Source organism: Copadichromis virginalis, linkage group LG7 (genome assembly GCF_057382275.1).
Source record: "Copadichromis virginalis isolate Kocher_CV1m ecotype Utaka linkage group LG7, C_Virginalis_male_GT1.1, whole genome shotgun sequence".
NCBI classification, from domain to species: domain Eukaryota; kingdom Metazoa; phylum Chordata; class Actinopteri; order Cichliformes; family Cichlidae; genus Copadichromis; species Copadichromis virginalis.
Window position 1 is genome coordinate 43,369,673 of NC_140624.1, and position 15,000 is coordinate 43,384,672.

Sequence of the window (15,000 nt, forward strand, 5' to 3'; positions counted from 1 at the left end):
ATATTTTTATATTTAATTTTTACTTGCTGCCAGGAACGTTTGGGGCCTGTTGGGTTGCACCTGCGCTCACATCACATCACAAAATAAAATGTATAAAATAACAAATCAAATAACATATGATAAAATAACGTGTTAAATGGGTGGAAATCCCTAGATCAATGTTTATATTAACACTCACGCATTGACTCTGTCGGCTATGTTTTGCCATGCATGCTCCCTGTCTTTCGCAGCTGTGGCTGTGTTACTTTTTTCCGCGGAATTTGCGTGTTATCGGCATATGCTGCCATCAGAATTTCGGCCTCAAGCGCTGTAAAATACATTGATCACGCCTTCTTTCCCTCCGTCTCCATGGTGACTCGCTTAATCTGTGCTCCGCTTATCAGGGCTTTATGTATCCTCGTCCGCGCGCTTCACTTGGGGTTAAAGCAACTCCGCGTTGACTGAACTAATTGTTATCAGCCTTTCTGAAACCGAATATTCCGAGTTGGACAGTTCGGGATTACTCAACCCTGCGTATCGTTTTTCACTCTGAGTTTTCTAAACCGGCTTCCTGAAACAGGGCCCAGGTTTCAAAAATGGCAGGTTTGATTCCTGTGAAGGAGTTGCTCTCAAGACCTATTGGCTAACGTCATTCCCTGACCAATCAGTGAATTGCAGTCTAATGAGGGGACAATTTCAGCCAATTTCCCATATATAACTATAGAAAACTCTAAAAACCAAGTCAAGTCAAAACCTTCCTTTCCGAGTGGAAATACTGGTGGAAATAAGAGATTGTAGAATCAGCGGAAACACCCTTCAACATTATTATGAGTATTAATGTTGCATGGTTTGTCCATCACAGGGACAAGTTTTTGGAATGGCACAAATATGACAGCCAGCTGATCCGAGCAGAGTCAGGCAAACCATTTTATATATTACATGTCTAAAAATATACATCTGAATATCAGATTTTTACATCACCAAATATCAGTCAAATGGGTCTTAAAAATCCTGTTTTTATGTTTTACCTTGTCTTGCTATAGCTCCTTGTTGCTCCTTTCTGATGAGTAGTGATCTAACCATTAAAACCGTTAAAAAACAGATTTGTCAGACCAGCCATCAGTTCACGGAAATTGAGGGTTTGAGCTGAAATGGATACCTGAGTGTGACGCACTGAGAGAAAAAGGAAGAGGATGGATTTAGCTGCAATTTAAACTCATGATACACAAGATCAAAAAATAACCTTCGGAAAGTTTTCATAATAAAATTGACAGAGCATATCTGAATTAATCGTGGTACAGGACTCTTGCAGTGCATGTTTCGACCTGTCATAAAAGCATTTATATTTTTTAAAATGATTGCATATAAATAAGAAACATCCAAGATCCTAATATTGTGCATACTGGCTCATTGTCAGCGAACAGCTGTTAATGATATTTGTTTTATTACAAAACAATGAGGCGGGGCGGGGATTCCCCACATTGTCGTCTACTGTTGTTTCCACCAAATACAGGGAAATTAAAGTGAAATTGCAAAAATCTGCCCCCCCAAAAAAAATTTTTCCTGCAAATATTTATTATTTCAGGCTTTAAGGGGTTAATTTATATATATTACATAACATTTAAATTAATTATTTCACACCTGACTTGGTTTAGTCAGATGTTAGCAAAAGAATTAAAGTTTGCTCTCTGCCATTCAAACATCTTGCAATTAAAAAAATGCTGACAAATAGTGTCTAAATTTCTGTTAAGAGAAGGAAAACGGTTTTTCATTTGTTGGACGCACAAACAGTTGCACAGAAGCACAAAGCTCTTTTTGATCCTAAATATACAAATATGATTCAGTAGAGATCAAACTGAAGACGGTCTCAACATCTTTAGGGCACTTGAATATTTTCAGGTGCCTGGAGTGACGACTAAACTCTGTGTCTTCTGTTTCCCTTTCAGGACTGGCTGAGTAAGTTTGGGTACCTCCCACCGCCTGATCCTGTGACTGGCCAGCTTCAGACCAAGGAGGCCCTGACCAAGGCCATCAAAGCCATGCAGAAGTTTGGAGGGCTTAAGGAGACTGGAGTCTTGGGTATGTGGCTAGGTTGATTGCGAAGCTCTGCTCTACGGAAGGAGCACTATGGCTGGTTTTATATGTTCACTGATACCAGCGTATGTAAGAGTAAACGCCTGCGGAGGAAAATATAAGGTATGCCTTACAATAGAACGCATTCCTACCAACAGAAAAGCAACAGAGGCGAATCAATAACGCTTTGACACAATAACCACCGAACAATAAAAAGGTAGCTTTTATTTCAGTTCTTATGTACTGAAAAGCATTATATTGCACAGCTGTCTCCATGTCATGAGACACCTTGTAAGCATAAATCATTCTTGCTGCCGCACCACGCAAAGCAGAATTACAGTACTGCTATGTACCTACTGTACTGTATGTGATTGATAACACTGGTATGTCTGAAGCGGAGCAGTATATTGATTAGTGTGGGTTTTACTGTTCGCTCTCATGTGAGGCCCTCATAGTTTCCCGCGGTGCATATTGGCAGTCTAACTCACTCGCACAGACAGCAATTCTCCTCTACAAACAAAACTCTTTACAGGCTACTCCCTCGCACATACACAAATATAGAAGGTAGAGAACAGGATACTGTATGTGAATAATTTGCTAGCCTAAAGCGCTGCTTCTCAAACTGTGGGGCGTGGACAGCCATCTGAGGAACATGATGTGATGCTAGGGTGAAGCTGAACATATTTAATGAATATTTATTTAAGTAAGACTCAATTATTTGGGGTAATTATCAGTAAAATGACCCTTTTTTGTGCTTCTGTAGTGGGGAATGCCAGAAATAACTGTGGATTTGGAGGATGTTAAACTTCTTCCTGGGATGAGATACAGTCAATCAATCTTTATTAGAAACTCAAGATCCAAAAAAATGTATAAAGAAAAGAATCAGTGTCCTAGAAAAATACATAAAGTTACATAATACTGTTCGGTAACTTTGTGGTGATCTGTTGTTCAGACAAAGCATCACAGTTTCATTCAGACATACCCTCTACTTTATCAGAGATAGCTCCAGCGCAGGCACAGCATTTCCTATACTCGCAAGATTGAACAGATGGTTCAGGTATCAGCACAATCCATTTTAGTGTCTCGTCACTGTGCAGAAATGCTGCTGTGGTTGTGGTGGAATAAAAAGAGAAATGGGGTTCAAAACGTCTGTGACAGGTGCCTTCTCCTGGATGTCCATCCGAGTAATCTCCACGGGCCGCTCCAGCGTCTTGGCTCTGAGTCCGGGCAGCCTCTCTTTCTTAAAGTGGCCAAAAGGCCGTACAAGTTCTTGGAGGCCTGCTGACTTCTGAAATGCAGATCATGACTGCGCTACATGCGTATCCATAAATATCACTAGTTCTGACGTAATAGGTTTGCTATCACGACTTTTACTCAGTAAATGCCTGAAGGGGAAGTTGGGGAGCATGTATATGTTTTGGCCCAAATGGCTTCTTGCAGCCTTTTGTTCAGTCAGCTGTGTACGTATATGTGCTCATACAGTGTAACATGACTCTCAACTACTGAAGCATTCATTTTCAAACAGATGTTGAACAGTGATGGATCACATGTCCTTATTCATGCGCAAGCATAAAATGCATTCATACACTAGCTAATTAGTTTTCTCTAAAAATAACATGGTAACTGTGCCATGTATTTGAATTAGTTTATATATGTGCATGTATCTCTTCTGTCCTGCAGACCAAGAAACACTAGGGCTGATGAAAACACCCAGATGTTCTCTGCCTGACGTGTCCGAGACAGAGGGGACAGTGGGACGCAGGAAGCGAAGCTTGAACCCTCAGAACAAATGGAACAAGAGACATCTATCCTGGAGGTAGGGAAAATTAACAGGACGCTTTAAGGTCACACGCAAGCGTCGTCGCCCAGATACAATAAAACCAGCGAGTCCACAGACGGTGAATCCTTATTTTCATTCCCAGTGAGAGTAGCTATGTTAAGGCAGTAATGTATAATACAAATATGAAACCTAAATAGGAATCATCCTAATGATCAAAATAAATTCCCTCTTTCTTCAGATGTGATGCTTTTATCTGTCTGTAACCATATAGATAAATATTAGCTTTAAGGGATTTTTAGAGGTTTGTATGAATTTCAAGTCCTGCAAATGATGCATGATCCTTTTTTTTAGGACCTAGACCTTATTCTGTAAACCAGGGGTCCCCAATCCCAGTCCACGAGGGCCGGTGTCCCTGCAGGTTTTAGATCTCACTCTGGGTCAACACGCCGGAATCACATGATTAGTTCATTACCAGGCCTCTGGAGAACTTCAAGACATGTTGAGAAGGTAATTTATCCATTTAAATCAGCTGTGATCAATCAAGGACACATCTAAAACCTGCAGGCCCTCGTGGACTGGGATTGGGGAACCCTGCTGTAAACGGTTACAAACCACTGAAAGCTTAGAAGTGCACCCAGCTCGTGAGGCTGGAAGGAACATGCCACTGGAAACATTTGCTACTTATATTTGACTGTTTTAACTATAATATAGTAAAAATCCTCTCTCAGTCTATTTAAAATGATTTCCCATCTGTGCATGCTTTATTAGAACAGATTAGATGTCCCTTATTAAAGTGGAAAACTTTGGTGTTTTTAATTGACTGAGAGTATTTTGTAAAAATAAATAAATAAAAAGAATACATCGAACTTAATATAATCAGCAAACGTGTCTTTCTTATTAGATCATACACAAACCTTTGTGTAAATTATTCATAAAGTTTTCATAAATGAGACAGGGCTTTTATTTTTTTTAAGTCTTCAGATTTAATACCGATGCCTTTTTTATAATTCCTAAAGAGAAGGGTCACAGTCTGCTGTTTATACAGTACATGATAAGATAATATGGGCATGTTAAAAGCAGCTGGGCCATCTGTCAGGGATCCAGCTTAGTGTTAAACAGCAGAGGAGGAGGCTGTGAAACATATGGTTGGCCTGAGCTGGTTCGCACACGCCATCGGGAGATGATCTAAGGTAGGTGGTGTGTCAGCCGGTTTGTTTTAATCTGTGTGTGCTGTGCAGCAATAGACATCAACCTAAAGAGCAGTGCAGGGGAAGAGAAAACGAATAAATAAACATTTTGGTACTACATATGCACACATAAACAAAGAGTAACACCCACGCTCTTCACTCCCATGTGTGGCTGGATTTTTTTCCCTTTAGAGATGGGAGGTCTTTTGATAAATATCCCCGAATCACCCTCTGCTTATTCTCACCCACTGATATTGCTGTGATATTGGCCTGCAGTGAAGCTGCTGATGGAAGGAGTCAGCCAAATTATTATTTTATATATGACATATTGGCAACGCTATACTTTATTATATAGGGTTGGAATGGAGGTTGTGGAGTTGCTAGTCTAAGTATTAATATTTTAAAATGGAAGAGAATAACAAATAAAAATTTGTCACAGTTTATCAGTAGAAATGTCTTAAAACTGCATTCTGTCTAATAGCCTGCAGGGGGAGACTCTTCTGCCTGCAAAAAGAAGTCAGTTTGTATAAAGGTCTGAGGGAAAATGACTCCGCTGCTCTCTTAATCTATTATTAATGCATTCGTGTCCTCTGAGTTACAACGCTTAATTGACACAGAATGAGATTCAGTTTGTAAATTGTGGCCCGGTTTAGGTAAAAACAGATGAGAAAGCAGGGTATGCTTTGTGACTAAGCATGCTTTTCCTTCCCTTGATGGCCTAACTGCTCAAATCAAGGCTTTTCAAAAGATTCACACACCAATGAGCAGCAGCAAGGTGTCTGCGTGAACTTAAAATACAGTCTATGCATGTAGTACAAGTACAGATTTTACACTTGATTTTAGACATGATTTTACGTTTGCGTTATAGAGCTTGAGAACAGGCTCAAAAACAGTTGAGGCTGGTACTGCTTTGTGCTACTTTCATAGGATTTTGCAGGTACAAACTGTTTTTTGACAGCTGATTTCTAATTATTTGTAATAATTAGATAAATACAACATAAATATCAGTATGTGCATATGAATAAAGTAGCAAAATATATGTGAATGTTAATCAAGGGTTTACACAAAGGTTTCTTTGTGTATGATCTGTTGGGTAAACAACTATTGGTTGCCCAAGTGTTTTTATGTCACTTAGCATACAGTAGTTATAAGTTTTGCTTTAGGGAGAGTGTGGCATGCAGGACAGATGGGCCACAGCATCCTGCAGAAGGATGATGAAACAGGCAGGGTAATAGATCTAAGGTAGGACAGAAGGAAAGCAAAATGAAGCAAGAGGTGGTTGGAAAGCAGGACATCAGGGCACTTGAGGATTGAAGAAACAGGTCGATAAGCAGGAATTTTCCACTGGTGGGAGGGCTGAGCGCGCAAAAGGGACTGTGGGTGAGCCGTGATACTTAATAGCAGAACAGAAAGTAAAGCAGTGTGTAAAACGGAGTTAGCAAGATGAAGATGTCTGGGTAATTGTGAGCTGCACAGTGAAGTATTTGATTATAACCAATGTCATCCATCCTTTTTCTTAGCTGTGTATCCAGTTCAGGGTCATGGGTGGGTGGATAGCTCGTCAATATAATATTTTTTTTTTCAAAGATTAGCTTTTATCTAAACTTTATGAAGAAAGCTTTATTTTCACCGTGTGGTAGTGTGGCCCTAGATGTAGACCAGTCGATCCATCGGCCTTTCGACTACGCCCACAGCAAGGCTGACATTTGTGTTTAGGAAAGAATTTTTTGTTTGTTTGTTTGATTAGAACACGAACTATGATAAATTTAGTGAGTCATTAATTTCGATTCCACCAGTGAAGTAGTGCTGCGTAGCCAGCCCACATTTTAAAAGGTGTGAGAGCCAAATGTGACGTAGTGTTACATTTCCAAAAAGTGAAAAGTGTAATTTCCGTGGAAGAAAATTGTGCCAGGAGCTTTCCACTTTGCTACATTAATAACAGATTACTAACTCAAGTTGATGTTGGAAAATCATCCAGACTTTATTCCCAGGGATTACAGGTCAGGTTTATCCAGCCAGAATCAGCTGAGGAAAGTAAGCTTCTTCAGCAGGTTTGTGGCAGCAAAAGCAGCTGCTCAGACTGCAAGACGGATGAGTTCAGGTGGATGAATCACTTGTCACCGGAGGCAGAAAGGTTACAGCTTTTTGATAACAAATTACCTGGTGACTTTGTCCCTGTGGCATCTCCTTGTTGAAATAATCCTCAGTTCACTTGGGGCTTTCGGTCAGAGATACAGCCTTTTTTTCAGGGGTGGGGTGGGTGAGGATGTAACTGCACATGGGTGGGTGGTTTAGGGGGACAAGTGGGGTGGGGGTGGTCCGCATAAGGTCTCAGATGACCTGGAAAAAGCAGTTGGCCGCAATCCAGCAGCACACCGCATTGAAACCATGGAGTCAACATCTGCTTCTGGGGACCGGCATGCACATAGCTGTGAGGTCCTGCTGTTTTATGACTGGAACATTTTTGCTTTTTTTCATATCACTCAGTCTCTCTTTTTACTCTGCTTCTCTCCATCCTGCTGCTGCAAACCTTCTGCTGTCAATCACCTGCTTTATGCTGCCTCCAGCCTGGCCCTAGTTGGCTCTGTGAAATAAGGCAGCTTCTTTTTCAGTCCAGTGAAGCCACCTTTCTACTCGCAGCTCTCACATTTGTGTAGCACCATAACGCAGCCAAGATGTACTGAAAATTGAGATGTACAGACTTGGTGTCTTTTAAAAAGAAGAGGAAAAGAAAAAAGAAAAGAAACAGCCTCTGGCTTCTGCCGAGAAACAGATGGGGCAATTATTCAGGTTTTATTATAAATGCCTGTGGATTATTTGTTGATTTCAGATTCATTCACATCTAAAGAGGCTTCCATATTGCATGGTTTATCAATAAAGCTACACAGTAAATTGATATAATATTCTATATAGAACAACTGCCTCAGGCATTGGAGTTACCATAGGCATTTTTCATCCAGGTATTTAGCTTAATGTAAAAAATGCACGGATCACTGCTTGCTTCTGTATTGATTTGTGTGCCAACTTTTTCTTTTTTGCCGTGATATTATGCTTCGTATAATTATCCGACTTGGAAAATCACAAATTCAAACAGTCTGGTATTTTTTGCCATCTCTGTTTAGCACCAAGGTCACCGTTTTGTTGACTCAAGAACATTTAGGTTCATCGCCAATAAATGAAGCAAAGAGTCACTGTCCCAGTCACTTGTTCCTCGATGGGATCTTAGACAATTAAAAACTCTAAAACACTGTTAAAGCAGAATCTCAATAGAAAAAGGCAATATATTGTAATTGAACTTCCTTTTTTCTCAGTCCAGTATTACTCTGGGACAATATTGCATAATGGAGTTTGTAATGGCAAAACTAATTTCCTTCCTCATTACATATTTATGACTTAGATTCGCTAAAGACTTTGAAGAAATGCTATTTCACAGCCATTTTTCAAAGAATGAAGTTTTCCGTTTGCTAGATGAGATGTAAAGCTTGAAAATGGGAAAACATCTTAAATTCCCTCAACCATTTTATTTACATGGCATCCAGGAGGGTGATCACATTACTCTGCAATGAGTAACTTTTCCATTTTCTTGTCATTATGTCCATTATCTTAAATTATGAGAACTTCATCTCACTGCAATACACATGGAGCCAGTTAAAGATGTTAATGTATGTATAATATATCTGTCATGGTTGGTGAATGCTTTGGACCCAGGGTGCAGACCTGAAGCCAAATTAACCCTTTATTTAAGTGAAATTGGGACGATCCAACAAGCAGCAGTAACCCAAATCAAATACTAATAGCAGGGATAATTAGGTAATTAGTTAGTTAATTAGTTAATTAGCATGAGGCAATTACGAAAAGAAGATACAGGTGAAGAGAGTCAATGAATGAGACAAGGAGAAGAAAATCCAAACACAATGCACAGAAGATTATCTGGTAAAAGACTGAAGCAGGAAGTAACTAAACAGGGGACACAGGAACGCAAACTTGACAAGGAAGGGCGGGAAAAAAACCTCGGGGGAAAAACAATAAGGAAACTCAACCAAAGAAAATAGAAAATAAGCTTAGAATATGAAGAACAATATATAGAACAGAGCATACAAGGAATATAATAACGCACAAAAATAAAATATTAAACTCCAAGCTTGACTCCAAGCAAAGACCTGTCAGTTATTTGCTGTTTTTCCTCCTTAAACTACTTTTGAGCTGCTTGTGTCTTACTAGGCAGGTTTAAATTAGCCCAACTAAATGCGTTTACCACTAATGCAGAACTTAACAGTCTTGTTACTGATTTACAGGGGAAAAGTGTAACACTACAGGGGAATTACACTCAGGGTGTAATTAAATTGTCTTTGAAATTACAATGAAATTAAATTTACTTACAAATACTTACAGGTAGGTAAGCTAGAGTAAGGGGCTAACAACTAAGTTTATTTCACAGGAAACAATTTGTACAATTTCATAATGATTTTGCAGAAAATCAGTCAGTGTTTTCATAAATCACATGGTAAATATGCTATACTTTTGGGCTAGGTATAGATATGGATGATAATAGTTATAGGATAATAGCTATAAAAACGTCTGATTAATCCAATCCATAATACAACCCAGACCCGGAAAAATGCAGTGTACTTAAGATGCGGAAATATTGTTTGTTTTTCCCCAATATTACCAAGAAACTGCACAGTACTTAAAAAACTACTTAAATTTACTTACAATTTAATTATTTTTTATTGCCTGTAAAATACATGAAGTTATGTGCTACTTAAAAGTACTTAAAGTGTGTCTTTTTTATTTGTTTCCTATTATTATAGCTACCAAATTTACATATTTGTAGATGAAAATAATAATTATTATAATTTTATATCTAATCCATTGAAATTACTTTTAATTACAGGGAAATTACACCCTTTGTGCGGGCCATACTATAAAGTGTTACAAACTGAGCTTTATATATATATATATATATATATATATATATACATATATATATATATATATATATATATTAGGGGTGCAACGATACACATAATTCACGGTTCGGTTCGGTTCGATACTTTGGTGTCACGGTTCGATATTTTTTCGATACAAAAAAAATGTTCATGCATTTTTAATTTGTCATTTATTAAAATTATAAATATATATTTTAACTCAAAAGTACAGTTTTTAAATTTAACCCTAACCCTTGTGCGTGTTTTTTATTTTGACAGCGAATACGCACCTGTGGACCACTTATGTGCAGCCCTGGTTATATAGCTCGTCATATTGCAGCCACAGAAATTCTTTTGTCCATGAAACCATAAAGCTGCACTTTCTTTTTGCCTTATAGTCTGATTTGTCATAACTTCTCCGTTTTGTGGTAAGCTTTTCTTTGGCTGTCACTTCTTCACCCTGACCTGTCTTGTTTGGCTCAGCAGAACTGAAATGCTTTTACACACTCACTCACATAAGCTCAGCGATTCTCTGCGCGATCAACCTCTCACATGTTTAAGCTGCGGGAGATTTCACTTGTCATGTTTGCATAGTAAGCTAACGATTAATAAGACGATGTCAGAGGAATTGGTGCACAAATTATCATCACTCACAGATCAGTGCTGTCGCTCTCTATACACAGTTCGCACGATTGCAAAGTGAAAGCAAAAAAACAAGCGCAAATTCAATATATATATATATATATATAATGACTTTCCTTTTCTTACAACTTGGTAAGTTGAAAATGTTCTTGTTAGATGGGGAAATAAATCTCGAGTGAGAATACTTGAGTGCCGGATTGGTGTTTGAAAAGCTGTTTTTTAAGCAGTAATATTCTGTGTGCTTTTATGATTTAAACATGATCACATCTATAAATCTAATGACTGAATGCCTGAAGATAAGCTCGGCTACTTGCATATATGATTTCTTCGCTTGCTTACACTCGTTTCTCCATCATTCGCTCCCCTCTCTTTGTTTTCCCTTCAACTCTATCCTCTGCCCGCCACTTAAGCTCCGCAGCAAAAGATCCACAGCCTGTCCAGCACTGCCTGCTCAGTGTGCACTTTGATGTTAGCAGTTCTTTCTAAACCTGTTCTGTTTGATTGATGTGTAAACGTCTGACAGTACACTCCGTTCTCAGGTATTTATTTGTGAGTCGATGATGCATACTCAGGAGCTCTGTTGCTGCTAAACAGCCCTTCAGCCGCTAAGCCTCTGATGACTACTGTTATACGCTGCTGCCAAAAACTCTTACATCTGCACTTTTTGTTGTTGTTTTGTTTTTACAAACTGCTGGCTCATGCGCTTATCACTCTGTAACTGCTCGTGAGTCACGGTCTGACGATTTCAAGAAAACAGACATTTACGGCACGATCACACGGCCGTTATCTTGATCATCCACAAGCTTATTTTTTCAATGCTGACCTGAAAAATCCTTCAGTGATACGTGTGATTCCATTACTGCCCTTAAAATCCCAACCTGATGCTTTGAACACATTACACATTGAACAACTCGGGCGGAATGGATCGTGGTTATATGTGAATATAGATAACACTATATATTGCACCCAGGCTACGACCTTTTCTTTTCTCAGATGGTGCCATTAATCTTAGCACTGCAGGGATTGGAAAGTGATGATAATAAGTCCTCCCTAAGGGAGACTGATCTCTTTACAGGTGGATGTGAGAATTGAAGTGTGGTTTAATGAGCAGCTGCGGCAGAATTAGTAATGAGTGTTGGCATAGCTTTCAGGTGGTGTTTGGGGCCATGTGGCAGCAGATATGATGCCAAAAAAAGTCTGTAGACCCCACAACTACAAATAACAGCCAGACTCAAAGTGTGATTCTATAATTTAATATCCTCCCTGCAATTAAAAAAAGGGAAAAAAGGAGGGCGAATGAAGAGTTTTTATCCCAGCTTATCTGGTGTTGGAGACATGCATGTGTGTTTAATTTGTATGAAGATATATTAAATACTTTTAAAAAGTGTATACATTACACATTTCTAAGGTCCCTATAATGCCCAGGCTCTTTGTCTACGGTACTGTCACTATCAGTTTCAAAAACACACGAGTTGATCCTTTTGTTTTTTAGTTGAATCTATGAAAAGTGTCAAAGATGGTTTAACAGGCATAAAATAGTATTTTTTCACCAGCAAGGTGATTCCCAAAGATATGTTAGTCTGCATATTTCAGCACGGTGTGCAGTGTGTCTGTAAAAAATATTGAGACAACTGGAGGACAAAAGAATTCGTAGCAGATGAACAGTAGCTGAAAGTCATATCCTTAAGAAACAGGACAAAATCCAGCAAAGACCTGACACAGGAACTGAGAGATGCATCTGGTGTAACATTTCATCCATCTACAGCAGATTGGTGTCTCTCAAGAAGCCATTCTTAAGAAAGGGAAACATGGAAAAAACACTTGGGTATGCTAAATTACAGAGGACTTGGACTGAAAATCAGTGGCAACAGAGAAATCCCAGTTTGATTTTTTTTTCATCATTGTCAGCATGTACAGAGGAGGTCAGGAGCAAGGTCTGCAGATATTTGTAAAAAGAATAAATAAATAAAATAAAAAGACTGATGCGCTGTCAGTGTTTAGGGTTGTATTTCAACCTGTGGTGTTGGGGATTTTGTCAAAATTGATGGAATTATGAACACAGAAAAGTATCATCTGATTTTGATTCACCATCCAGTACCATTTGGAAAGCATCTGATTGGTATTGATCCCAAACACACTGTCATTGCAGGAAAAGCATACCTGGATAGAAAAACACATCATGGAGCTCTATCAGTCAAAGACTGGCCTCCCCAGCTCCCCACAACAGAACAACTGAAGCAGTGTAGGATCATCCTGGCAGAGAACAAAGAAGGCCTGGAGAAGTATTCTTGAAGACTACTTTAAAAAAAATTACAAGACCTATACTGCAAATGTGTCAATAAACCATTGCATATATTTCCCATTTCCCTAGCAAAATATAAAGAAATGAGGGGTGGCTCAAGAATTTTGCATACTACTGTGAAAGGAAAATAGTTACCCTCAAATGTTAATCTAAACATATTCAGTCAGTTTACACAGCTACTGAGCAAACTACCCAATCACTTCTGATTTAAATGAAGTGAGTGATACATTAACCCGATATGACTTTACCTGGGTGGAAAATCTGTGACTCTCTGAGGTAAATTTTCCAAAAAGTAAAGTTAAGCTTGGGTGTGTTGTAACTGTATCATAAAGCCCCTACACTGACATGGATTTATTGAGGCCAAGGTGTTTAATAAACATCATGAAGGTGTTTACTCAGACAAGATGCACTACAGAGAAATGACAACCGCCTCATTTTTATGCCCCTTTGCACCATACTGTATGTAAACACAAGCATCACCCAGAGACTCCTCAGTTCATCTGAGATGCTGGGCAGGAATGCTCTGACCTTGGTGGACTTACCTGCAATTAGCACATATACACAGACCCATACACACTCACTCACTTACAGCTCGATGCTACGCACACATTTGGATATTTGGACACTTACACACCGTCGCGCTTCCCCATCTTTCATTCTCACAAACATCCACCCAAACGCGCAGACATACACAATCACCCACCCTCGTCTGTTTGAATTAGGTCTAATAAGCAGGTGAATTGTCTGTGGAGGCTGAGCCATTTGCAGTGACCTTGGCTAACTGTGGTTAGCAGTGAGGCTCAGATGCTCAGGCAGCATGAACAAATGGACTGCACAGCCACATTTTCCCAAATAAATCAAGGCAAGAAAAATTCTGCACTACTGTACACTGCAAGTTTCCCCACAGAATAGATGATCCGATTAGATTTTGAGGTGACTTTGCTGCATACATTTGCATATTAATAAGGAAAATCCCATTTTCAAGCTGCTATTTCCTTATTGCTTTAAACATTGTTAATGCCGACCATGTGTTTTGCGACAACATGTTGATATAGACATATTTGCTAATTAATGAACCCATTCGCATCACTGGATGTGTTAAAGGCATTGTGATAACAGCAGAACAGGCAGCTCAAGTGTTCGCTGCAGTGAGGATCAGGAGTAAATATCTCTTGATATGGGCTGAAACTATTAATGTTAGCTGTCAAGTCCTCGAAGGGATTTCATCAGAGAGGTGTGATGTTATAGGTGATAGTTTCTGTTTTAGACTTAAGGGATAAACATGCTCCATATTCATTATTACTCCACTGGATATTTTTTCCCCTGCCAAGTTACAAACCAAGGTGAATATAGGTTTTCATATGTTTTGTGCGTGTAGTATCAGGATCACACAAAAACACTACAAAACCGGATATCGTGAAACGTGGTGGGAATGTGAAACAGGGAGAAAATGAATCAGGATCACTTTTTTTTTAAATGACAAGACATTGGTGTTGACTGAGGATGCACTTTCAGAGCGCCCGTCTAGTTTATACAAGGGTATAAAGAAAAATCATTAAAGAGATTCAGTGCTATTAACCCTCTGAGACTTAAAGCCTATTTTATAGTACTGCAGTTGTGTCCATTTGCGTAGGTATTTGCCTACGCAGATGCTGTGCGGATGGGTACTGTATGCAGCCTACGCAAACGTGCCTGTGTGCAGACCAAGGTCAAATACTGATGTTGAAAGGTTCACTGAGATTTTTTTTTAAACAGCTTGAGAAGCGCAGACTTGCCTGCATTGGGCACTTTTCATTGTTTTTTATCACTCGTATTCATTTCAGCTATTTTATAACTTCTTTCTTCTCCGCGGCTGGTCGCTACAACAAGGTAGACGAAGGTTCGTAAACCAGCGTGTTACGCTATGCATACTTGGGACCAACAAAAAAGCATGCTTAAACCACGAATCTTCGTCATTGATGACCCAATCACAGCATGTGATGCAACATGGGGGAAAAAGTCAAAACCTTTGATTTGTTTAAGCTAAAATTTAAATACATCTAAATTAACATGCGTAACAGCACAAATGCTTTCATTTATTTATCTTTTAGTTCATTTTCTATCAGTTTT

General features: G+C 39.0%; 1 protein-coding gene across 1 annotated transcript in view; it reads left to right on the forward strand.

Moving 5' to 3' along the window:
• The window catches only part of mmp17a (matrix metallopeptidase 17a), a 115,451-nt gene that overhangs the window by 71,194 nt on the left and 29,257 nt on the right, over window positions 1–15,000 (forward strand). The window contains exons 2-3 of the mRNA XM_085463498.1: window positions 1,926–2,058; window positions 3,733–3,868. Coding sequence (XP_085319624.1) covers window positions 1,926–2,058; window positions 3,733–3,868 — 269 coding nt within the window. The remainder of the gene's footprint in view (window positions 1–1,925; window positions 2,059–3,732; window positions 3,869–15,000) is intronic.